The sequence below is a fragment of the Puma concolor genome, chromosome C2 (genome assembly GCF_028749965.1).
Source record: "Puma concolor isolate L17-30 chromosome C2, mPumCon1.1.hap2, whole genome shotgun sequence".
NCBI lineage: Eukaryota > Metazoa > Chordata > Mammalia > Carnivora > Felidae > Puma > Puma concolor.
The window spans coordinates 141,693,973-141,720,509 of NC_141675.1; the positions used below are offsets into that span (position 1 = coordinate 141,693,973).

At 43.7% G+C, this 26,537-nt stretch overlaps 1 protein-coding gene and 1 long non-coding RNA gene across 9 annotated transcripts in view; one reads left to right on the forward strand and one right to left on the reverse strand.

Annotated features, from left to right (window-relative positions):
• Positions 1 to 1,112: 1,112 nt before the first annotated feature.
• APP (amyloid beta precursor protein) overlaps positions 1,113 to 26,537 on the reverse strand; it is a 271,815-nt gene continuing 246,390 nt past the window's right edge. For 4 of the 7 annotated variants that reach the window (XM_086675789.1, XM_086675788.1, XM_086675786.1 and 1 more), the window contains 4 exons: positions 21,208 to 21,261; positions 14,383 to 14,483; positions 10,779 to 10,925; positions 1,113 to 2,336 (listed from right to left, as the gene is read on the reverse strand). In XM_086675789.1, the coding sequence (XP_086531915.1) occupies positions 2,235 to 2,336; positions 10,779 to 10,925; positions 14,383 to 14,483; positions 21,208 to 21,261 (404 nt within the window). In that variant the 3' untranslated portion in view covers positions 1,113 to 2,234. The remainder of the gene's footprint in view (positions 2,337 to 10,778; positions 10,926 to 14,382; positions 14,484 to 21,207; positions 21,262 to 26,537) is intronic. The other 3 variants (XM_086675790.1, XM_086675787.1, XM_086675784.1) reach the window with 1 other exon arrangement.
• On the forward strand, positions 10,877 to 21,306 carry LOC147577560 (uncharacterized). Of its 2 annotated transcripts, XR_015240400.1 has the most exons (3): positions 10,877 to 10,978; positions 18,651 to 18,861; positions 21,117 to 21,306. It is a non-coding gene; the product is annotated as an uncharacterized LOC147577560 (long non-coding RNA). The 2 variants fall into 2 exon arrangements; XR_015240399.1 differs by lacking the exon at positions 21,117 to 21,306 and having other exon boundaries at positions 18,651 to 18,947.

Consider the following 26,537-nt stretch of genomic DNA (forward strand, 5'->3'; position numbering starts at 1 on the left):
ACAACACAGCAAAAACACCAGGTCAATCAATGTGTTCTTAGACCTTTGGGATAGCAGATGGGACAGGCTCTCCAACTAAAAATCATGTGCCCAGGACATTGTTTTAAAATAGCTACAGGGGTGCCTGGGTGGCTCGGTTGAGCACTCAAATCTCGATTTTGACTCAGGTGGTGGGATTGAGCCCTGTGTCAGGCTCCGGGCTGAGTGTGGAGTTTGCTTGGGGACTTTCTCTCTCTCTCTCTGCCTCCCACCCACTAATGCTATCTCAAAAAAAAAAAAAAAGAAAAAAAAAAGCTACAGAGCTGTGGTTCGTAAATGGGGGCGATTTAGTTCCCCCCAAGGGACGCGTGGCAATGTCTGGAGACATTTGTGATTATCACGTGGGGAGTGCTCCTGGCATCTCGTGAGTACAGACCAGAAATCCATCAGTGCTCAGGACAGACTCCCAGCAAGGAAGGATTCCTTCCAAAATGTCAGTTGTGTCAGCATTCAGAAGATCTGCTTTAGAGCTAGCCATCAGCTTGTCTTAGTTTTTACTCCCTGGAGCTTCTCTCTTCAGCTCTTATTTGGGACTGTTATGGTCTGTCTGAATGTGTGTCCCCTCTCCCCCAATTCTTGTGTTGAAATTATAATGCCCAGTGTGCTCCTACCAGGAGGTGGGGCCTTTGGGAGGGGACTAAGGTCATGAGCATCCTTAAAATGGGACCAGTGACCTTGTACAATGAGAAATCTGCAACCCGGAGGGTCCTCACACGGCCGTGCTGGCACCTTGCCCCGGGACTTCCAATCTGCAGAACTGCGAAAAGTAAATTTCTGTTGTTTAGTCTGCGGTATTTTATTATGGTGGTCCGAACAGACTACGACAGAGACCAACTTGAGGACCAAGATACAGCAGCAAACATACTTTGGACCAAGCTAAAAACTGAATTAGATCAATGAGGTATTTTACTAGCACTGGAAGATGCATGTTTCCTACTCAGATACCTTGCACTTAAGATACAAATCTGTTGGATGTCCAAGAGCAGATTATGTCAGAAGGTTTCTCACCAGGCTTTAAGGACTACATGGTCAAACGGTGGTTACCATGGAATCATTCACACCAGCACAATGGCGCTCCTCCAAGAATGTATTTATTTACATGAAAACACCAGTTTATACAAATTGAAGACAAATCTTAAAAGGGTTTGTCCAGGCAGGACTTCCCCATTCCCTGATTTTGCCCCTTCCCCTCTCACTTTCTTTTGCTATCATAAATAAAATGTTTTAGACTGGTTAAAAGAAACTGAATCTGCCTCTTTCTGCTCCCCCCTCCCCCAATTACTGTGAATATTTAACATCCATAGTTATCCTTCAAAGAAAACTCTTGCCCAGGGTGATTTTATTTAATTTATTTATGTAATACAGTGTAGAAAGCTATCATGGTCATAAGCAATGATTCTGTACAATCGTCCTGCGGAAAATTTTTTGGGAGAATTCTTGGTAATTTGAGGCCAGCAGAACACTCCCGCCCCCCTCCCCCCCCATAAAAGTGCTTACAATGAACAGGGATTCTTTTCTTTATCAAAGATCCAAAGATACATGGACAAAAAAGTTTCAATTCTCAATGCCTAATGTGTGCACATAAAACAGGCACAAAGAAATAAATGTGTATCCTCGTAATTCCTATATCACAAATATAGCAGAAGCAGCAATCTGTACAGTAAAATGCAATCATGGAAAAAAAAAATTCTCGAAATCATTTGGAATACTTAAAAATGCCGAACTTTAAAATGCATAGTGATCAGGAAAAGAATACTTAGGCAAGAGAAGCAGCTATAGTCCCACGTTCACATGAAGCATCCCCCATCGATTCTTAAAGCATATTTCAAGTAGGACTTAATTGGGTCACAAACCACAAGAATAATATTCAACTGGCTAAGCGGCTACGTGATAAATAATCAGGAGAGAATCTATTCATGCACTAGGTTTGATACAGCTACATTCTTTACAGTACACGAAACCCATTAATAATGTAGAGACCAAAATGTAAAGAGAGAGAATACATTACTGATTTGTGGATTAATTCAAGTTCAGGCATCTACTTGTGTTACAGCACGGCTGTCAAAAGGCGATAATGAGTAAAGAAGAAAACGGGAGGGTTTGTTTCTTTTCCACATTATTCTATAAATGAACACCGATGGGTCGTGAAGCAATGGTTTCTGCTGTCCAACTCGAGAGGCTGCTGTGGCGGTGGTCTAGTTCTGCATCTGCTCAAAGAACTTGTAAGTTGGATTTTCGTATCCATTCTGCTGCATCTTGGAGAGGTGGCGCTCCTCTGGGGTCACAGCAGCGTCGACCTGAAAAGCAAGGGCGAGGAAAAATGAATAAAAAAAAAAAAAAAGAAAATCAATCTTTCAGGAGCGCTCACGTTGAACAGTAAAGGAGAAAGAGCGGGGTGTTCTTTTCTCCCTCCTCTCCCATCTCAGAGCACGCCTGTGCCCACCAGTTACACAGATGCTCCGTCCGGCCACCAGGTGGCGCTTCAAACCTTGCCCAGCTGGCTCGGCTTGCAAAGTGCTCCGCGGCGGTTCTTCCCCAACTTAACAGTAACTGGATGTATGCGGCACAATAAATCTTTTTTTTTTCTTCCCTGTTGGCCCAACAAGGGATAAAAAGGTCACAGTGCAAAAACTGTTTTACTTGAAAGTGTGGTGGTAAGCTGGAAAAAAAAAAATCCAAGAGCATCACGGATCGTCAGCAAAGTAGACCGCGAAGCAAATAAATGTAGACTGATTATCTTGCCATGCTCATTTTAATTTGTTCCTGTTTTCACTAAATTTAATATGATGACGAGAGGTCTGAGAATCTTTTAATTAAAATGATCTACATATATCAAAGGCACTACTTGGCGCAGGAGAAAAGGAAACATTGAAAGAATATGCTGTTGCAGATTGTACATGTATATATGTATTTAAAAAAATTTTTTTTAATGTTTATTTTTGACAGAGAGAGACAGAGCACAAGTGGGGTTGGGGCAGAGAGGGAGGGAGACACAGAATCCAAAGCAGGCTCCAGGCTCTGAGCGGTCATCACAGAGCCCAACGCGGGGCTCGAACTCGCAGACCGCGAGATCATGACCTGAGCTGAAGTTCAACGCTCAACCGACCGAGCCACCCAGGCGCCCCTATCCATGCATTTTTTTTTAAACTGAGCACTAAGACTATGGAAGTATGTCCAGCTAAAGATTTGCAAACAGATCCTCTGTGTTGATCTGGTGCTTTCCCTCTAAGATCGGGTGGGCTGTAAACCTGCCCACGCCCACCCCCACCCCCACATCACGGTTAGGACAGAGCTGTGCAGGGGTATTGACTCTCTTCACACCCAGCAAGGTGGACTTAGTCCCACAAGGTGGGGAGTGGCTGTTCTTATCTGCTGTACCACTCACACCGAACAGATGGGCCAAAGTACTTAACTCTTTGCTGAGTGAAAGCTTAGTTTTGTTATTTTAAAAATTCCTCTTCTGCATGACCATTGGAAGATAAAGAGAATGGACACAAATTTAACCAGAATGGAGAAGCATGTTTTCCACCGAAATGTTAGAATGTGCTGTGCAGAAGATGGCCTTTCCTTCAAAAGGACGTGGTCTATTCTGCCCGTGATGGAACTGGGGTCCCCATCATTTTAGGAGAATACGGCCTGCCCGTTCCCCACAGCTGAGTGTTGTTGCAAGGTGACATTCAGCTCTTTATACATCTTTCCCTACCGACAGTCCGTCTGGTGGCATGGTTCTGAACCCACACACCTGTCTTCTTGAAGCACCATCCCTGAATCCAAAGAAGTAAAAATACCAGAGAGCAGGAGTGCTGGAGGCTAAGACACCAGGTCTAGGGACGCAGCCTGATAGGACTAAACCACACTGGCTAATAAAATTTAGACTGAAATTTTCGTACGATCACTATGGAAAGCAGTGTGGAGTTTCTGACTACACTAAAACAATCCAGCAATTCCACTCCTGGGCATTTATCTGAAGGAAATGAAATCCCTACCTCAAAAGGATATCTGCTTCCTCATGTTCAATGCAGCATTATTTACAACAGTCACACCATGGAAAAAACCTTAGTGTCCACCAACGGAGGAATGGATTATTATTCAGTGGAATATTACACAGCCACGAAGAGGGAACCACTGTCATTTGTTGACGTGGATGGGCCGTGAGGGCATTCTGCTAAGTGAGACAGGCCAGACAAAGAAAGACAAATACCGTGTGATCTTACTTGTATGTGGAATCTGAAAAAAAAAAAAAAACAAACTCAAAGATACAGAGAATTAGCAGTTGCCAGGGGTGGGAAAAACGGGTGACAGTGGCCCAAAGATACAAACTTCCAATTATAAGATAAGTAAGTTCTGGAGCTACGTGTATAGCATGGCGGCTGTAAGTTGGTAACACTGTGCTGTAGATTTCAAAGTTGCTAAAAGAGTAGATCTTAAAAGTTCTCATCACAAGGAAACAAACTGTAACTGTCTGGTGATGGGTGTTAGCTCAGTTCATACCGTGGTAATCATTTCACAACACACACACACATCGAATCATCATGTTGTGCGCTTAACGCTAATACGGCGTTATATGTTGGTTCCGTTTCAATACGACCGGAACACTCTGGCTCTGCCAGGGACCCTGCACAGGACTCCACCTCACCAGAATGAACTGGAATGACTGCTTTAGCGAATCCCAGGGCAGCTCCCTCAGACTGCCCGTCACGTGCATGCTTCTCGAGTCCCCATCCACAGAACATTCCCCTAACGTGGCCTCGTCAGAGCTGCTGCATTCTGGGCAAGTTCTCCTGTTCTAGTGACAAGTCTGGGCACTTCCCCTTAGAACAAAGCCACCAAACAAGCTCTCGCCAAGTCGGTACCCCACCCCGATGACACCGCGCAAGTCGATGTTCAGCACCCCCGTCCTTATGGGAATAATTATGGATGTTTTTCCCATCCCTTCCTCTTCCTTTGACCCGCTATGTTGTCAACAAATGAGGTCACCGTGCGTTAATTGGCAATTGGGTAATTAGCCCCGGACTCGTAAGCTAAAATGTCATCATCAAAGATTAGCACCGATAGTAAGAGATTCCAACCACTCTCCAGATCTGCTTGCCAGGGAACGGCCTGTATGTAGCATGAGGCCATTCGAACTTGGGCCATCTTCTGGTTTCTATGCCACCTTTTAACTGATATTTCAAAGAGCGTCAGGATTTAAAAAGAAAACAAAACAAAAACGCAACAACAAAACGTCTCGCTGAGGGAGAGAGCCAGCACAAAGCTGCTGTATTTCTGAGTGTAGAAAAAAACGCTGCTCGACTGTTAGAATATCAGAGCTCTATGTCCTCCAGGAAGCACATCAACCCTCACACTGGCTGTCACCTGTCATCTGCATTCATCAAGGTCAGGGGAACACCCGGCAACTTAATAGTTTCTCTCTTCTTCAAAGGCCAAAGCCAAACGTTTAAAACAGCCCTGTCAGAAATTCGAGGCTGAGGCCGGTGCTCAACCCACACATCTAACTTTCCTGTCTTCTTGGCCTCCTTTCTCCCTGCTAATCCTCATTATTAACTTTTGTTGCTGGGAGGGCAGCTCAAGTGGTGGGGAGGCTTAGCCCTCAGACCCTCAGACGGCTGGCTCAGGAGCTAGAGCAGGGGGATTATTTTTACAAAATGGCACCCAAGGAGCCTGGGTTGTGTCTCTTTGTCCCCGGCCCCATGAGAGCTTGAGGTGAAACACTGGGTACTCACATTCAGGGATAAACCTACAGCTAGAGGAAGAACGGCAGGTAACAGGGAACCTTCCTCCCCAGTGGGGCTCGGCGACAGGTCCGTGATGGCTAAGCTACCGCACTGGTGGGGGCCACCAGATACGGGCCAGCCCACTGCGGCCCCGGGCAGGCAGGGCCTCAGCATGAACACCTCACTATTGTTTCCCCTAAAGCAGTCGGGGGAAATTGGAGACAGAGCTGCCTGTTCTGGATGGAATGACACAACAACGAAGTTGTTATTCTAAAGGAGAATAAGATAAATCACAGCGACTTAATCCACAACCGCATAGAGGGCAAGACGATCAAAGGAGCTCATACTACGGGAAGGAAAACAGAGCAAACAACAACCACATTTTCAAGTTGGTCATTCTTCCTCCTCTAATTCTGCACTGTTGGTTTTCTGTTCAGTTGTGTCCATGTTTTTTTTTTTTTAATTTTTTAAAATGTTTATTTTTGAAGGAGTGAGAGACAGAGCATGAGTGGGGGAAGAAGAGAGGAAGAAGGAGACACAGAATCCAAAGCGGGCCCCATAGAGCCCAACGCGGGGCTCAAACCCATGAACTGCGAGATCATGACCTGAGCCCAGGTCAGGCGCTCAGCCGACCGAGCCACCCAGGCACCCCCACGTTCATTTTCTTAACTGTAATTCCATCTTTCTAGAATTGGTTCACTTAGGTTTTACTGCCCACGTTTAAGGGATCTTTCAGGCAGGCGATGGACTCTTTGCTAGGCCTTCATCGTCATTGATCACTGATGCTTTCTTTTGACCTCCCAAAACCTCTCCCGGCTGTCTGCTTCCAGCCACAAGAGATTTTGGGTCCAGCCACACTTTTCTGCGCCTCTTCTTGCCATTTAACCTGACCATTCTGTCCAGCTGTTCTGCAACACCCACGTCAGTGGTTGCTACCTCCATCCTGGTGGGCCAACTTCTTGCCAGGAAGAAAGGACCCTTAAGGACACACATATATATATATATATATATTTTTTTTTTTTCAAAGTAAGTAACTTAAAAAAATGTTTATTTATTTTTGAGAGAGACAGAGCATGAGTGGGGGGAGAGGCAGAGACAGAGAGGGAGACAAGATCTGAAGTAGGCTTTGCGCTGACAGCAGAGAGCCTGACATGGGGCTCAAACCCATGACCCGAGCTGAAGTCAGACACTTAACAGACTGAGCTACCCAGGCGCTCCCTAGACATATTTTTTTTTTAATCACATCAGTATGATGGCACGTTCATCAGGAAACGTCATGTGCCATAACTCTATAAAAAGATAACAAAGCGGGGTGTCTGGGTGGCTCAGTTGGTTGAGCGACTGACATGATCTTACGGTTCGGGAGTTCGAGCCCCGCGTCGGGCTCTGTGCCGACAGCTCGGAGCCTGGAGCCTGCTTTTGGAGTCTGTGTCTCCCTTTCTCTCTGCCCCTCTCCTGCTCGCTCTCCGTCTCTCTCAGAAATAAATAAAAACCATTAAACAAACAAACAGGAAAAGATAACTGAGACTTCTAGCTTCCAGAATTGTGAGGAGATAAATTTTTGTTGTTTACCAATATCGGCTGTTTGGAACGGGCACTTGGAACTGATCAAAAGGAAGAGGCCTCTGGGGGAGATCCGTCAGGCCAATTGTATGTGTCAAAACATACAATTACAGGTGACAGACAGCAGCTGCACTTACTGTGCTGAGCACTGTGTAAGGCACAGAATTGGCAGGTCACTTGGTTGTACACCCGCAACGACCAAAACACGGTGTGTCTTCATCTTCAATTAAAAACGACGAAATTCCCATACGGCACAATAAAGAATTAAAAAGGGGTGGTTTCATTACCCAAGTATGAAAACACTTTTTTTTTTTTTTTTTTGGCCCACACCTGAAATGAAAAGAGTCATGTTTTGAGTAGAAAGGAAGTCAGCTGATGCTTACAATGATACATCTCACACGGTTTCAAAAGACACAAGCTCTGAAATACCATTATAAGAGCAACACCCCAGAGTCGATGGTGCCGTCATCGCTTATTTGATGTGCTTACCGTCTAATCTGTCAATCATTCTGTTCTTTCACAGCTTTTTCTCTTAAAAAAAAAAAGTTTCTTTATTTTGAGAGAGAGAGAGAGACAGAGAGAGAGAGAGAGAGAGAGAGAGGGAAGGGCAGAGAGCAAAGAGGAGAGAGAGAAAATCCCAAGCAGGCTCCCCGCTGTCAGCACAGAGCCCGATGCAGGGCTCGAACTCACGCACCAGGAGATCATGACCTGAGCCAAAATCTAGGGTTGGGACACTTAACCGACTGAGCCCGGAGCACCCAGGTGCCCCATCTCTCTTTTTTTCCCAAACAAGTCTCAATTAAAAAAAAAATTTTTTTTAATGTTTATTTTTGAGACAGAGAGAGACACAGTATGAGTGGGGGAGGGGCAGAGAGAGAGGGAGACACAGAATCGGAAGCAGGCTCCAGGCTCTGAGCTGTCAGCACAGAGCCCGATGTGGGACTCGAACTCATGGACGGGGAGATCATGACCTGAGCCGAAGTCAGACGCTCAACCAACTGAGCCGCCTGGGCGCCCCAACAAGTCTCAATTTTAATAAGAGCCTGTACTCTTTGCTACTGAAAACTGAACTCACATATCAAAAAACTTTTATTACAATTCCAACTTTCGAAAAGCAGAAAATCTAGCCTATGCATCCTGCCCTAATTATGCTTTAGCCAAACGAGCCAATGTTTTCTATTCCTTCTGCCAAGCTACTTGCCTTCCGATTTCTGATGCTAGGTTTTATCTTAATGACTTCAGGCTTCTCAAACACACAGGCCAACAACACTGAAAACCTGTTAGTGCTTCCCTGGGTCAGATCTCTAGCATGTCCACACCAGAACGGAGAGGGAAAAGAAGACTCAAACCCAATTTCCACCAGCAGATCCCATAAGCAAGTAGCCTCAAGAATGTAAGTGCTGAACAAAATGAGGTTTTTGGCTTTGCCATACATTTAACTTCTTTAAACTTTTCCTGCCCTTCTCTGATCAAGAATGATTTGGAGCCCATGTGGGGCTGATGAGAAGTTTGACTCACTGGAAGTATCTGGAGTTTTCTCTGATAGAAGAAACAATGACTAGGACATGAGATAATCTGTATTTGGACCTTGGCCCTATATTTGATGCCGGGTGAGCACTTTTGTGTGGTTGTTTTCTCATCTACAAAATGAAAAGATAAATTTGATTGGTCACTGAGATCTCCTTAGTTCAAAAAATTCGAATACTTCTCAAGATGTATTCATTCACTTTCTCCAACAGTTCCCTAAAAAATTGCACATACTACGAGGATCTCTCTGCCACAACCCCAGAACCGCATTTTAAATGCATAGGGGGCACCTGGCTGGTTTAGTTGGTGGAGCGTACAACTCTTGATCTTGGGGTTGTGAGTTCAAGCCCACGCTGGGGGTAGAGATGACTTACCGGTAAAATATTTTTTAAAAAAATGTTTTATTTTACTTATTTTGACAGAGGGAGAGAGAGAGAGAGAGAGAGAGAGAGCGCGCGCACAAGTAGGGGTGGGTCAGAGAGAGAATCCCAAGTAGGCTCCTCACTGCCAGTGCCGACCCTGACACAGGGCTTGAATTCACGAACCGTGAGATCATGACCTGAGCCAAAATCAAGACACTTAATGGACTGAGCCACCCAGGTGCCCCAACAATAAAATCTTAAAAAAAAATGCATAAGAAGAACTTACTTGTAAACTTTATTTTTCAATATTTTGTATTGTGGGATTAAGAAGTCTTATTTGTTTTTTGTTTTTTTTAACTGTTTATTTTGAGAGAGAGAGAGAGAGAGAGAGAGCATGAGAAAGCATGCAAGTTGGGGAGGGGCAGAGAGAGAGGGAGAGAAGGAGAATCCTAAGCAGGCTTTGTGCTGTTAGCACAGAGCCCGATGCGGGGCTCAGACTCACAAATCATGAGATCATGACCTGAGCCAAAAATCCAGTTGGACAGCTTAATGGCATGAGCCACGCAGGTGACCCCAAAAGTCATATTTGAACCTTGCAGCTACCATCTTTTCTTGGTGCAACTCGTGACTTCTGTGCTATACACACGTCAGTCACATATTGGCCCATGGGGACAAAATCTTGAAGCGTAACTGTGCAGTAATCGTGACTGTCACTTGGTGAACCTTCTCTCTACCCCCAGTGTGACTGCACTAAACTCTGAAAAAGTAAGGTATTTCAGCCAGACGTGCAGGATAACAGGCTGAACATCTGGAATGACCTTGTAGGCTCTGCTTGGCTATTTGGTATAATGTCATTTCCTGTGAAACTCACCTGAAAATTAGCATTAGTTACTATTCCCTGGTTTTAGTTACAAGTCAGTCTTTAAGACAAAAAAAAATATAAGTGAACAGGGGCGCCTGGGTGGCTGGCTCGGTTAAGCGTCTGACTCTTGATTTCGGCTCAGGTCATGATCTCATGGTTCGTGAGTTCAAGCGCCGCGTCAGGCTCTGGGCTGACAGTGGGGAGCCTGTTCGGGATTCCCTCTCTCCCCCTCTCTCCCCCTCTCTCTGCCTCTCCCCTGCTCTCTGTCTCTCTCTCTCAAAAATAAATAACTAAACTTTTAAAAAGGTTAGGGAATAAACCTAGGGTTTAGGTTTTTTTTGAAGCAGACTTCCTCATTCCTTTTCACTTCTGACTTCAGTTGTCTTTTTTTCTTTTCTTTTACATGCTGGAGGGTGATCGCAATCTCTTGAAGTCAGGCATTATACTCAGTAGTATTTTGACATGTCCATACGTATTATAAGAAGCTGAGGGAGCAGCATCCAACCCAATGCCTTGATCACAGTATTTCTAAGTCGGAGTGCATGAAGACAGAAGAAGAACACAGCTGCCACCCTGAGTGAGCACCATGCGGGAATGTGGACTTTCCTTTTCAAAGAAGAGACACCTGGAGGATTCTGAGCTTAATGCCACGGACAATCTCCCTCGTAGCCTTCAACTCCCACTTGCAAGCATGCGGCCAAGGTCACCTACCTCCACGACACCATGATGGATGGACGTGTACTGTTTCTTCTTCAGCATCACCAAGGTGATGACAATCACCGTTGCTATGACAACGCCGCCCACCATGAGTCCAATGATGGCACCTTTGTTTGAACCCACATCTTCTGCAAAGAACACCTTGAAAACAAATCAAGAAAAAGGACTGCAATGGCAGGCGACAACCGGAGAAGGTATGTGAAAAGTTTCAGTATGGAAGTGTGAGTTGGTGGCTACTTTGTTACCTGCTGTGTACTTGGGGGAAAAAACAAACAAACAAACAAAACCCCAAAAAACCCACACATTCTATTTACCAAGAATGACATCTGTGGTCTACACAACAAAGTACAGCATGTGGCTTCCCCAGTTCTGGGAAGTCTACTCCCTCCCCTGCCATCCCCTGCATGTCTCTAGAAAGGCAAAACAGAAGCCAAGAGGAACCCTGAAACCCTCGACAGGTGGAACACCGCTGAGAGGTGGGGCGGGGACCTATCAGCGGCCGTAGAGGCACGGAGCGTGATTTTGAAAGCAGATCAGCTGGGAGACCTGATGCGTGACCACGATGCCTTAGGTCCTTTTCAAACCCCCCAGATGTCCCAACTTCCTCAGATGGACATTAATACGTAGGAATCAAGCGTCTGAAACAAAGGAGTTCATCAGAAGAAAAAGGACATCTTGTTACCTCCTTTTAGCCAATACTTCAATAATTCAAGAGGACGATACTTAACCTTGAGAAGCGTGATGCTTCAAAGACAGTTTTCTTTCAAAGGGAAGAGGTAGGAGGCGACGAGGTGAGAATTTTAATAGTGACACAGAACTCCTGCTGGCTGTTTTTTCGAGAAACCCAAGTAAACCTGTCGTTTTATTCTTGCTGTCCATTTGGATTTAACATACAAAAAATTTGGAAAACACGGCTGAAGATATGCATTCACTTTGCTGCGCAGCATTCCTTCCTACTGTTTATAAAGCAAGTCACTATCTTCAACCTCATCTAAGCTAAAGGGAATTAGAAGACCACACTGCACCTTCTAGAATCCTGTTATGTAAGGAGATGACCATATGCCAGATCACTGGGCCTCACGACTACTAAACACGCACCATATTTAGCACCTAAATTAATAAAAACAGCTCCCTAAATAATTTCTTTCAGTACAACCGCAGCATAGTAAAATGACTGATTTTCACAGGGAAAAGGAACATCCTAGCAATCTGAAAAGGCAACATAAAATACAGCCAATGAAGCCAATTTCTAAAGGAGTCTTACTCAGGGTGTAGCTGCAACAAAATGAGAAACTGTTCATAATTATTCCACTTTCTCAACAAATATGCTAGTTCAACAGACTTATAAAAAAGCAAATTGTTAATTAGCTAATGATACAAGAGTGAGGTAATCAGGAATAAGTGCAAGCCTGGACATCTTCCTATGCCTTTAAGAAAATACTGTAATTTTGTAATATTCATCGCACTAATTATAGTACATTATCTTATCAAGTAGCTCAGTTGAGGGAGCGGATTCTCCTAATTGCTGCACTGCCATTAGTCACTGTCACATTACAGGAGTTAGTGTAACCGTGGAGATGGGTTTTTATGACACAGGCTCCAGAAAATGCAAGTCTGCACATTAATCTTCGGCTCTGTGCCCCACAAGCCCCCAACTCTTCAGTAGTTCCCCCAGGGTTTTGTTTTGTATTGTTTTTTTTTAATGTTTATTTATTTTTGAAAGAGTGAGAGAGAAAGAGAGAGTGACAGTGAGTGGGGGAGGGGCACAGAGAGAAGGAGACACAGAATCTGAAGCAGGCTCCAGGCTCCGAGCTGTCAGCACAGAGTCCGACCTGGTGCTTGAACTCAGGAACTGTGGGATGATGACCTGAGCCGAAGTCGGATGCTTAACCGACTGAGCCACCCAGGGAACCCCCCCAACAGGGTTTTTTTAACCTCTTCAGCAGTAGCCAGATCAAGAGTGCCCCTGATTCTATAATAACCGAGACTGGATTAACCCGCCAATGAAAATCGTGCTTCAAAAAAAGCGAAATGTTCTTGTACAAAAACGCTTGTGGGAGTCACAATGCAAATCTGAACCACAAGTCAGTTTGGGATTTGCGCCGATTGTTAAGTGACAAGAGGCCTACACAATACTTCACAGGCATTTCTTTTGGAATTGACTACTGAGATTTATACATTTTATTGGTGAATATTGGAAAGATACTCCCCCCTGAAAGAGCACGCACGTGCCCAAACACACATGCGTACACTTATGTGCCTGAGAGCGAGTTCTTCTCAAGCATTATTATTGCTAGGAGAACCTTATTACCATTTTTTGCTGAGTACTGACTGTGCAATACAATCGTCTTCTTTGTTTATTTAACCTCCTTACCATGCTTACTGATAAGATGAAGGAAACCCTTGGGGCTCCTGGGGGGCTCAGTCGGTTGAGTGTCAGACTTAGGCTCAGGTCATGATCTTGCGGTCCGTGAGTTCGAGCCCCGCGTCGGGCTCTGTGCTGACAGCTCGGAGCCTGGAGCCTGCTTCGGATTCTGTGTCTCCCTCTTTCTCTGCCCACCCCTTTGCTTGTGTTCTGTCTCTCTCTCCCTCAAAAATAAATAAATGTTAAAAAAAAATTATAAAAAAAAATTATAAAAAACGATGAAAGAAACCATAACATAATGCAGGATTCATTTATCTGAAGCTTTTGGTAAAAGATTTTATCTACTGGAGCTGCCTCCAAAGGGACAGGTGCTCTTTGATTTACTATGATTCTAATATTCGGGGGAAAAAGAGGAGAGGGAGGAGATTTTGTCTGAAAAGGAAGCTGCCATCTTCTTTGCTCCAACCTTTCAATGAGCGACCCTGTTGGGAAAGTCATGTCCTGCTTACCTCCTGCCTCCACCCACCTCGGTAGAAACCCAAAGATCCTGGCCCTGCAGAACCTAAAATGTGGGCGTTGGGGAAGGGACAGGGAGGGACAAGAAGGAGAGATGAAGTGGCACAAGCAAGACAATTATACACGCCAACTGAAGAGAAGAGCCATAAAACGTGTTCTGGGAAACCAAGTAATGTTTGCACACGTGTTCATTTGAGATTTTGTTATGTCAAATCCACCTCTTATCACCTGTCTTCCTAGAAAACAGAGTGGAAATTAATTAGAGTGGATATTTTTATTATTTTTTAATGTTTTTATTTTTGAGAGAGAGAGAGAGAGAGAGAAAACATGAGATGGGGAGGGGCAGAGAGAGAGAGAGGGAGACACAGAATCCGAAGCAGGCTGTAGGCTCCGAGCTGTCGGCACAGAGCCCGATGTGGGGCTTGAACTCACGGAGCATGAGATCATGACCTGAGCTGATGTCGGACACTTAACTGACTGAGCCACCCAGGCGCGCCCTAGAGCGGATATGATTATATAAATTAATTCCACTTTAAGCCCTCCCTGGGCTCAGCTAACCTTCTAGGTGTAAAAAACTACTATATAAAGACCCTCCTTTTCTTTACGTTTCCATGACGATCCTATATAGGCAAGCGCTGTATTTTTGTGGATTTCTGGCCCAGAACGAACAAGCGTTAACAGGTCATTTGGCAGGAAGAGGTAACTTAGTTGACGTACCAGTTTTTGATGATGAACTTCGTATCCTGACTCATGTCGGAACTCGGCATCCATCTTTACCTCAGAGATCTCCTCCGTCTTGATGTTCGTCAAGCCCGAACCTGCATTAATCCATAAGCATCGCACCGTAATTAAATTACACAGGGCGGTCAATTCATTTTATCTGTAAACAATAAGACTGTAACACAAAGGCTACCAAAACCTTCTTTCTAGGCCTGGAGTGAGAGGAAATAGATTAATGACTTTCTTCAAGGAAACTGACACCCTGTATTTAAACCCTTAGCCCTTACCTATTTTAAACAAAAAGAAATTAAAGATTAAAGAAATCCAAAGTTAAAGCTTCTACTGCCTTTAAACACACACCTTTAATATATATATATTATATATCAATTGCCTTTAAATATATATATACATATACATATATATATATATATATATATATATATATATATACACATACATACACACACACACACACACACACACACATATATATTTTTCATGGGGAAAACCAGAAGTTAAATGCCAGCTGGGAGGTTAGCAAGGATGTGTTCCCAGAATATACTGGCTTGTTTTGGGGGGGCTTATTCATAGTTTAGTCTATTCTGTGTCTTTTCTCATGTGTTCTCATTCCTCCAGAAAAAATAATAAAAGTCTGTAAAAAATGAGCATTAATTACGTGGTAGAATCAATCTGCTACTTTAGGGCTTTGTTCCAACTACATATAAATTATGTTCGTGTACCTATGCAGCGAAGCATTGTAAAAATCCTATCATTTATTTAATTAAGTGACTTAGTTATAGACACAGAATGTAATCGGTTCATCTGCTGAATAAAGAGCTGCAGTACATAATTTTTGAAAATGTTTCTGTGGGACTAACAGAATTTGAAACTTACTAACTCCTTCTCTACAAATTGCTATATGATTCCTTACACTAATGGTTATAATAAATTTCATTTTTCAAATAATAATTTGAGGCTAAAAAACAAAATATAAAGCCAGTTTTAACACAAAACCTGAAAGCACAAAATATAAACATCAGTTCCCATACTGTAGCATTTAAAGATCAAGTGTCAGAACTTTAGGATGAGAAAGACTTAACAAAATCACATCCTCTACAGTTTTCCTACGGGGGTGGGGGGCAGGGGTGGGGGTGGGCCGCAAACCCCCGCTCCTGAGTGGAAAAAAAAAATCTATACATTTACCTCCATTTCAGACAGCCCTGCCTACAAGAATGATGTCCTTTCTTCCATTAAGCCTAAATCAGGTCCCCTTCAGCAGCGACTCTTTGAGTCTGTGCAGCAGAGCAAGCCAAAACCTCCCCCCTGTGTTACGGCCTTGAACAGATCAGACACTCCAGGAGAGGCATCATGTTCCCGATGGTTCTTGCTCAGGCTACATGTTACCAGGTCCTTCAGCTCCCATGGGACCTAATTTCTTGCTTTTTGTCTAGTCACTCTTACAGTCTTGTCCACCAGGGGCTGTGAGCCTTGTCACACACCTTGTTGGAAATGAAATGCACCATGTCCACAAAATACCGTGTGCCAGTCTAACGGCACGGCTCATATAAAAAGAAAGGGAGGATAACTGGACAAGACCATGGGCACCCACGCTGGTTGCGAGAGATCCCTGATTCCTTGTCAAACTGTTCACAAAGCTTCCATTTAATAACTCATCCGAAAACAGATCCAAGACCAATGTCAATCTACCCCTGGCCTGTAGGCTGTCACCCTATCTTCTCTCCTCTTGATCAGAATTAGTTTCTTCTATCCTCCCAGACATCCACAACGATTATGGAGAGCAGTTCCAGGATTTCACCCCTAAGTTCTCCTAGCCTACAATTTGTCTGGGTCACAAGGACTTGGATGTGGGTACAGAGGTGTTGTAGATTTAAAATAGACCCACAGGGGGCGCCTGGGTGGCTCAGTCGGTTAAGCGTCCAACTTCAGCTCAGGTCATGATCTCACGGGTCTGGAGTTCGAGCTCCGCATCAGGCTGTGCTGACAGCTCCGAGCCTGGAGCCTGCTTTGGATTCTGTGTCCCCCTCTGCCCCTCCCCCACTTGTGCTCTGTCTCTGTCTCTCTCAAAAGTAAATAAAAACATTTAAAACAGACCCACAGATCTGTTAATACTCCCCCTTTCCCGAGGTGGGACTTAATTCCTTTCCCTTCAGTGTGGACTAGATGGAGTTCCTTGCTTCTAATGAATAGAAAATAGAGAAAGTGATCATGGATGAGTTCTGAGTCTAGGTCAAAAAAAAAAAAAAAGGGCAATGCAGCTTCCTTCTTGTTCTCTTTCTTGGATCACTTGGTCTGGGAAAGCCAGCAGCCATGTCAGGAGGACACTCAAGCAGCTCTATAAAAAGGTTCCCATAACGAGGTGTGGCGGTCTCTTGCCAACAGCCATGTGAGTGCACCATCCTGGAAACAGACCCACCAGGGTCAAGATTCAAGTCTTCAGATGGTTGCAGCTTTGGACCATGTTCTGATTGCAACCTCATGAGAAACTCTGAGCCAGAGGCACCCAGCTAACCCATGCCTGAAATCCTGAGCATTACAGTAACTGTAAGAAACGAAATGCTTGTTGTTTTAAGTTGCTAAGTTATGGAATTATTTATTTGTTACATTAGTAGATAACTACTACAAGGAACAAGTGCTTCCTTTTTTCGTCTTGATCTACCTTGGGCTTTAATTTCCTACTATCTTTGCTATAGACATAAAGGCAGAAGCACAAAGTAGGACAGTTTCCCTTTCTCTCTCATCTTTTGCTGGCGTCTTCTCAACCATCCCTTAACGCCTGGCCCTGTCCTGAGAGCTGCAGGGCTCTCTGTTCTCTATTTAAATTGCTTTAAAATTATTTCCATTTTCTCATGATTTTCAACTCATTCTGACCTATAATCTTCCCGACACTATTTTTATCGGGCTGTGATGCTAATGCTCTGTTGTTTCTCCTAACAGAGAATATTTTTGCCTATATAATATAACAGCTGTATATTTTTATCTTTCTATAGCCCCTTTTAAATCTGAGATGCTGGTGTAACCACAGTGATTTCTTTATAGCCTACCCTTTTTCTGTCATCAGGATCTAGCAACGCAACAGTTAAAATTGTATTTCTGGGATTTCTTTAATGTTTATGTATTTATTTTCGAGAAAGAGTGTGGGCATGCAAGTGGGGAAGGGACAGAGAGAGAGGAGAGAGGACAGAGACAGAAAGCCAAGCAGGCTCCACACTCAGCATGGAGCCCGAGTTGGGGCTCGATCTCACAACTGTGAGATCACGACCGGAGCTGAAATCAAGAGTCGGGCGCTTAACCAACTGAGCCACTCAGACGTCCCCTATATTTCTGAGATTTAAAAAAAAGTATCTTGAATAGTCTTTTTAAAAATTTAGCAGACCAAACAGTTACTTAAAAAAATATGAGCTCTCCACTCAAAATTGTAAAAGCCCACATTATTTCTAAAAGAATACTGAAAATACTTTTGAGAGCCCCCAAAAATTTGAAATTCGTGTAGCAAGTCAGAACAGATAATATAGTTCAACAGTTTGTGAGATTCTTGGCAGAAAGAGATCTTTCTAGGTCATTTTTTGTATCGCATGTACAATCACTTAGTGGAAAGACTGTCTATACACTAAGCAAATCTCACCACAAGGTAAGAAAAATTAATATGTTTGCATACAGGCAAACATCATGGGTAACAAGCTCATACTACATACGTGATTAAATATTAAGCGTAGATTTAAATACACCACAAGGACCTTGGCTTACAGGCTCGTCAGACAGTGTTTTCTCAGTTGTGTGGATTCCATTCTAAGCCCTGGTGTGGCTCCAGTTGTCTACATCATAGTAAGTGAGCAGAATCTGTAGTTCACTTGAAGGGGGAAGGAGGCATGTCCCTCATGAAACCTGTCACATGGCTTGGGGTCAAGGACTTGGTCTCTTTCATGGGGACTGGAGAAGGGTGGTAATAAATTATAGTGGAAAGAGTGGCTGTCCTCCCCCTGTGGAGAGCCTGCTAAGTATTTTTCCTCTTTATTCTGGTCAAAAGGTGTAACTTGACCTTCAGAGTCCATTGTTCCCTGGAAATAAGCCAGGGGAGTAGCTGGAATGGCCACTCTGAAATCTCCACTGCTACCACTGTTTCCCCTATTTGACATGATCCTACTTTCTGAAAGTTCCAGTGCCCTGGTTTTTCAGGTATGAAAGACAGAGAGAAGTCATGTTCCTTGGTCATGATTATACAAAAACCCTTTCTTTACTCGTTTCAGAGCAACAACAGCAATCATTCAACAGCGATGCCATCAACGGAATGACATGATAGGACAATCCTGGGAAGAGTCTCTAAGTCTGGAAAGTCTAAAGATATACTTTAGCACATTAGACTCAAGCATGCGGTCTCCTGAAGTGTGATGTTGGAAGAACCAGAACTAATGCTACGAACGTAGCGGGGAATTGGTCCAGATGCTTGGGAGACTCACTGTAAGCACAGAAATAGAGAGCATATGTATATATGTCTTAATACAGATCCAGCAAATAGAGCTATTCATAAACTAGAATCTTCCTCACTTTGTATCTGATCGGTCTTTCTTGCCTATGGCCTTCTTTTATTTGGGAAACCCTAGCCTTACACAGTAGAAGAGAGCAGAACTGAGGCCATTCTCTCATCTTTGACTCCTTCCCCCCTTCTTTGCCAATGGATGAGACTCAAATCTTTCAAAACCTTTCTCCAAGTCGTCTTCCAGCGTGTGCCCAGGTTAACACATCCCTTGGTGAGTGCCCCATCTGCTTACATCACAGACACCCTGGTTTATACTTTAAGGTGCTTTGGATTCCTCTACCTGTCTAATTCCATCTCCTCTTTTAAATACGCAAAGTGTGTTCCTTCTATTGTACATCAAGCCCCTGAGAACAGGCACCTTCTCATTTCATTTCTTTCCACCCACCATAGCATTTAATGCACTGATCTTTGTGAGATATCAAAATGAGACACTGCTGTTACTGAAATATTGTTATAATAAAGACTTCAGATGGCTTCTTCCCTCTATAGAACACCTCTATTTTCTAGCTCTCCCCTTACAGCAGACTGTTTTGGGGAATGTACGGAAAAGTTACTTTCATATTAGATTTTTTTTAAAAGATGGGGGAAAAAAATCAACTTGGGTGATTTTTTTGGTGTCATTCTCCCCACCTCCGCCCAAATTTCAATAAGAACATATTAGCCTAGAAGGCCCAATGCAGGAACTTTATAAAATTGGTTGAAAGAGTGCTTGTAATACACTTTTTATTCTTGTAGATGAAAAGCATCTCTTTCTTAAAAACAAAATAGAAAGTGCCATAAAAAAAGGCCCAAGGCAAATGACAGTCCTCAGCTGGTCTTGGTCACAGTTACAATGGAGCTGGCCCCCAGCCCTGAGCTCCACCACGGGCTGAGCAGAATGGGGATGTCAACTGGATGTCGACTGCTGGCTCCTTAAAATTCACTGGTGTGACAATGGCAATAAGGGAGACATTAGGAGAGCCAAAACGGTGTCTGACTTACTATAATTTAAGTTCTTCTGAAAAGCCCTGAAGGCAGAGATTCATAAAATCGATGAGATCAGCCGTCAAGATGTGTCACTCCACTGTCCCCGCTGCCCTGTTAACAACCACACAGAGGGCATGACAATGCCACAGGGCAGATTTGGAGTTCTCATCAATGACTGTGGTTGGGGACAGTGGTGGCCCGAGCCTGCACTGGCCATGAGATGGGCAGGTTCTGTTCTTGGCCTGTGACCAACTGTACCGGAAACAGGGACCTCCAAGGGTTAGCATCTCCGAACAAGGTGAATTCCCTGTTCCTTCATGATCCCACGGGGACATGATGAGGATGAGGAAGGAAATAAATACAAGAAGGTATGCACCGTTTGTGGAGTTAAATCTTTCTAGAGTATACAGATTGGTCCATTTAGTAACTACTGTCTTTGATCCACTGAAAACGATGGCTCCTGTGAGTTGGGCAGAGTTGTGCACAAAGTCAAAAACCAGGCTCGTGTGTGCTTCTGCTGTGGTGCGACATTATTTTTAAAACAGTCTGAGACAGAGCCTAAATACAGAAAAAAGGGTGAAGGTGCATTTCTTAACGCTTGGGAAACTATAAAAAATTTAAAAAAATAGAAAGAAAAAAGTGTCTATTTTAGTATTAATGGCAATGTTAAGTGGTACGAAAAATAAAAGACTTCTACATAAAACTGTGCACACACATCCTTTCTGTCATTTTAGTTACTCATGGGGAATAAGTCCAGACAACCCACAGAAGAGAAAATGCAAGTATTTCAGGGCTCTAGAGGTAGTCCCATCCTGGTATTTTTAGGAAGTCACATCGACTTGAGAAACCGACTAAAGTCTGAGCCCAATTCAGGCAGAAAAGGACCCATCTGCATACCAGACAAGAAAGGAAGGAGGAGATATTCATAGCTGACACCAAGTCACCACCAGACAGAACCTGCATCTCTGTAGGTTTCCATTTTTGAGGACAGAGAGGTCTATTTAATCTTCTCTACTTAAGGAGAAAAAAAAAAAAAAAAAACAACAACAAAAAAACAAAAAAACAAACCCTAAGTTGGAAGGGCTGTTTTACTGTTTGAAAAGGGAAGCTCAGAAAGAAAAAAACAGATTACTTAAATAGGAACTCGGAAGGTAAAGTGTAAGGGAAAGCAAGTCTGGCTTCCAAGGTCATTTCACATCCTCTCTCTCAGCATTTGCAGGTTAGAGAGGCCATTGATGAAGGAAGGGGACAGCGTCTGCTCAAGCGCACGATGCGGAGACATAGAAGTAACCGGGTTATACCTGGTCGGGTGGTCAGTCCTCGGTCGGCAGCAGGGCGGGCGTCGACAGGCTCAACTGGGCACAGGAAGCAAGAAACACGGAAAGCAAACAAGACAAATCAAGATGGTAAGTGGTGGCTCCTGAACACAGGGCAGGGCAAAGCATGTGAAATACACAAGTTATAAAAAAAGGAGCAGCTGGAAAAGAACCACAGTGAGTTAATCCTGGGTATCAAGGAACAGGGGAGGGGTGCCACCTCAAAAGCCTTCTCGCTACTGATGGGCCAACCCTGCTACTTAGTTTTCTCATAAAAGCACCCACCAGGACACATCAAAGAGGAGGGGCTGGGGAGCGTGGATTTACCTCTCATCAGGTTTAGAGATGGTTTCTTGGCTTTTGATTAGAAATAAAATACATTATACCCAGCCTGGCGGAAAATCTTAAAGATACCTCCTTTTACAACTGTCCGATCTTACCTTATTTTACGGTTAATTAACTACAAAAGGGCTCCATTGAATCCCCAGGGGAAATGCCAACGTGAATTTATCGGGAGAGAAAAGTTTCACCACATAATCTGCCATTTTAGTGAATCAAATTTGCTCCCAGTTTTGGGGTAAAGGAAGTAATCTGGAAAGTCAGTCTCTCTCTAATTTTAAAGGCTGGTTTCTCTTTTCATAGATGACATACAGCTGAAATGTGTGCGATGTGAGGATTTCCTTTCGTATTTCTCAACTTTCACTGTTTTTCCTTTGTGAGTATTCTGGGCCAGACCCAAAAAAACAGTGCAGGTGGGACAACGGTGCCCCACCACTGCTTATAATCAGCTGGTATTTCCAAAGTGCTTCTGATTCTCAGAAAAAAATTAAAAAAAAATTTTTTTAAATGTTTATTTATTTTTGAGAGACAGAGAGCGTGAGTGGGGGAGGAGCAGAGAGAGAGGGAGACACGGAATCTGAAGAAGGCTCCAGGCTCCTAGCTGTCAGCACAGAGCCTGACGCGGGGCTCGAACTCAGGAACAGTGAGATCGTGACCTGAGCCGAAGTCGGCCGCTTAACTGATGGAGCCACTCAGGTGCCCCTTGATTCTCAGAAAATATTAACTTGAATTTAGACTGGTCTTTGAAGAAACAGGCAAGGGAGAGAAACCAAGGTTTAAGGATTAATAATTGAACAAGGGGCAAATGAAGCCGAGGGAGGGGAAAAGCCCCTTGAAACCTGGGAAATACAGGGTAAGAAGGGAAAGAAAGGTGGGCGACGTCCACGGGAAGATAACGTGTGCTCGACAGGATGGCTTTGGGATCAGCAATTTCAATGAGATCACACAGCTTACTGGTGCACACAGCCCAGGCATTCCAAGGTGGGATTACAAACCCAAATTGATTCTGAACGTCACATGTTGGCAGAACAGCGAGGGAGAAGAAAGTGGCAGCAAGTCAAGCCTTCAAAATATGAAAAAAATCAGGTTGCTGAGAATTCTGAGACATTTGGATGAAACAAAAAGAGCAGCGTGGGCTGGTCCTTCATCATGCAGACCGGCAACATGGTGAAGGGGGAGATGGAGGTGTCTAAACCCAACGTTCACGATGGAAGCAACTGTGGGCGAATGACCCCTTCTGAGGCCGTTTCTTCATAAGTAATCTAGCATCTTCTAACTGTAGTGAAATACCCCAAAAAATGAAAAAGCTGGTTCAGAAATGCTCAAATATTACACGACTGCATTTATTGAATGTCCTGTTTATTATGGAGAAGGATGACTAACTTCTAGTACTTTACTGGTGTAACAGATTAAAAGACATGCTTCCTTCTGCATTTGAATGATCCTTATCCATTTGAATGATGGAGTTGCTCTGTATTTCACTTTTTCCCCCATCTGCAACAGTATTCAGCAAGGGACTTTATTATTCCTTGTAAAATAGAGTTAACAGAGGGATTATTTCTTTTTTGAGAATTTCCTCAAGAAGCTCTAACAAGAGCTCTCACGGTTCGTCAGGTGAAGGTAACAGTGCGCCAAAGCACACTCACAGAGCGAAAAAGTATCTTTAAGTGGTGATCCCCTTCATCAATGGCTAAATCATCGGAAACTGTATTTGACTCATGAGAGAAGCAGTAATTCATCTGTGGTTTAAACGCAGGCTGACGAGCTGGTGGTTGGTCCCAGGGTCCAGTTTCATGGCACCATGAAGAGTTGTTTACTCTGTGATCTTGGGAAGCCACATTCTCTCCTATTCTGTTCTGTTCTAAGTAAATAGGGTATCTCCAGGGCTCAAATGTGCACACATACACGTAAGAACCTTACAAATGATAAAGCCCCATTCCCCAATTACTTAAAGAAATTGCTTTGATGCTTTGATGCTTAAAGAAAAAGCATCAAATGTATGTAGAGAAAAAGGTCTGAAAGATATTATTACCACCAAAAGCTATATCATTAGTTATTTCTGGGTGAAAAGACTTTTTTTTACAAACTTCTCTGTCTTTTCTTCCCAATGTGTGTGTATTATTTGAAAGCAGTAATAAAACCTTGTCTATTTTTTGGAAGATAATGAGTAGTTTTACAGACTTAAGCCCTCGTCTGCTTTCATGGCTTGAGACTGATTCAGTATGAATTAATATTCAAAAAATAAGTAACTCTTGTGTTCAGTGAGCAGACATCAATTTTTTTAGAAGACAGTTATGACACTATTGCCCCAAATGAATACACATCAACAGGACAAAGTGGTGCGTTATTTCCCAGCCCAGCATAAACACTTTCTAACTTTCCAAATGAACTATTACAGGTTGAACCTAAAAGTAATTTCGGTACAGTGTTCATGACATTTTACACTAGCTGTTTCATAAATGAAAAATAAGAAAGAGATCATCTTAGAGAGTTTAGATAAACCTTAAGCGGAAATGCGTTATTCCCCTGCCTTCAGTAGCTCTGAGTCAAAACTTTCCCTAGGGCAGGGGAGAAACTGATCAAAATTCTGGGGCTTCTGAGTTTCTTCTCGTACCTCTTGTAACAGACCAATCCTGAGTTGGATGCTGCTTGAACATGTCACCAGGCCAAAGGTAATGGAGGAATCAGCAGGAAAATAGTGTTACACGTACAGAACACAGGTGTGAAAAGGACATTACTTAATTTCAAATTCACCATTTAAAGTGATTTGGTCATTGCCTCTCTATTACATGCATACGGTCTTACCAAAACCTGCTGTGCCTCTCTGGGAATATTATAGTATTTCGTGCATGCATTCTGTACGAAGAGGCTGACCGCTGGCCACTTCTTGGCGGGCCTGCTCAGGCAGTTGTGGAAAAACAGGAGAAACACAAATGCCTTTAGCCAGATGACTTCACGGTCCGTAAGACCGAGGGTTTGATCAACAACAGCCTCACTTCAGTGTATCCAGTTAGGGTTTGTGGATCTGAAAAAAACCACAGAAAACCCCTCGACGAAAACTACAGCTGATCAAAGAGCCTCAAATATTGGGAAACTGTGATATGCTTAGTTTTTCAATATAAGTTAAAAGAATGCCTGGCTGCCTGACCCTCTCTCTGGACTCTTCTTAAGAAAAAGCAATAAACTGTAGGCGTTTGAAGCTGTGATGGTAAGGACTGCATGAACAACGAAAGGAAATCCTTTGAGAATTTTCGATGTTTGCCATGGCTCTGTGTGTAAGCACCTGTCTGAGATGCTTACGAGGAATAAGGCCCTGGGGAGAGAGAGTAAAGGGAGATGGGGAGAGAGAAAGGGCAAGATTTTAGGACTGTGTCATGATATGGCTTGTTACAGTCATGCATTTTTAAGGATATACTGTTTGAGCCATAGGGTGATTCTCCCTAAGACCAGCTGGTAAAACCTCTCTGATAAGATCCTGGTTCTATAGGAGGGAAGGAAGGAAGGAAGGAAGGAAGGAAGGAAGGAAGGAAGGAAGGAAAGAAGGAAGGGAGGAAGGGAGGAAGGGAGGAAGGGAGGAAGGAAGGAAAGAAGGGAGGGAGGGAGGAAGGAAGGAAAGAAGGAAGGGAGGGAGGGAGGGAGGAAGGAAGGAAGGAAAGAAGGAAGGAAGGAAAGAAGGAAGGAAGGAAGGAAGGGAGGGAGGGGGAAGGAAGGGAGGGAGGGGAAAAGAAGGGAGGGAGGGACGGAGGGGAGAAGAAGGGAAGGAAGGAAGGAAGGAAGGAATGGAGGAAGGGAGGGAGGGAGGGAGGAAGGAAGGAAGGGAGGGAGGGGAAAAGAAGGGAGGGAAGGAGGGAGGGAAGGAAGGAAGGAAGGAAGGAAGGGAGGGAGGGAGGAAGGAAGGGAGGGAGGGAGGAAGGAAGGAAAGAAGGAAGGAAGGGAGGGAGGGAGGGAGGGGAGAAGAAGGGAGGGAGGGAAGGAAGGAAGGAAGGAAGGGAGGGAAGAGACAGAAAGAAAGAAAGGAAAGGAAGAAAGCAAGCAAGCAAGAGCAAGCTACACTAAACATTTACTGTGTTGCAGAATGTTAGCTAAGAGCTTTCTCTGCCATCTCTTTTAATGCTCATACCCTATCTCTGAATTAGAAATTATTGTCACCTTTGTTTGACAGACCAGGAACTAGCCAGAGAGGCTCTCCAACTCGCCCACAACACACAGCAGCACTGGAATTTAAACTCTGATCCACACCATTCAGGAATGTGGAGTAGCTACTATTCTGTGGGATGGTGGGGATATGGGGCTGGTTTTGGTGGTCACCACGGCCACAGGGGAAGGGAGGACACTAATGGCTTCTAGCAGACGGGGACCAAGGATGCTAGACGCCGTGCACAGGGCAATCGCGCACACACACAAAATAGCATCCTATACGATCTCCTAAATTCCTGCTGGACATTCATTTATCTGTGATTATGTGAGTCCAGAACCTAACTCAGTTGAAACACAAAGCATTTTTTGCACAGTTCTTACTGTAATCTGGATACCCTTAAGAGCTCACCATTGGGCAAGACAAGGAAAGACTGCTTTATTTAGAGCCTTCTCAGGAGTTATTTACGGTGTTGGAAAATCATCCACTGTTGCTCACAAAGCCTGAATCATGGAATCAGCCCTTGTATCAGTCTGCATTTGTATTTGTCACATCCATTCAGGACAAACACCTGATCATGCCATTATTTTCATTAGTCAAGCCTCAATACTTACATGTTGAAATACTTATAAATTACACCCATTATATTGATTTCTCCTCTCCCCCCAAACATTGTCAGATCGCTTTTTTAAATTAATTAATTAATTATTTATTTGGTCAGCCCGTTTTACGATTCATTGTTAAGAAGGCTTTTCAGTGAGAACCGGAACTCAAGCTCTGAGATCCTAAATATTATTGCCTTGTAACACTTTCATGTAAGATTTCACTATTTATCAGTAAC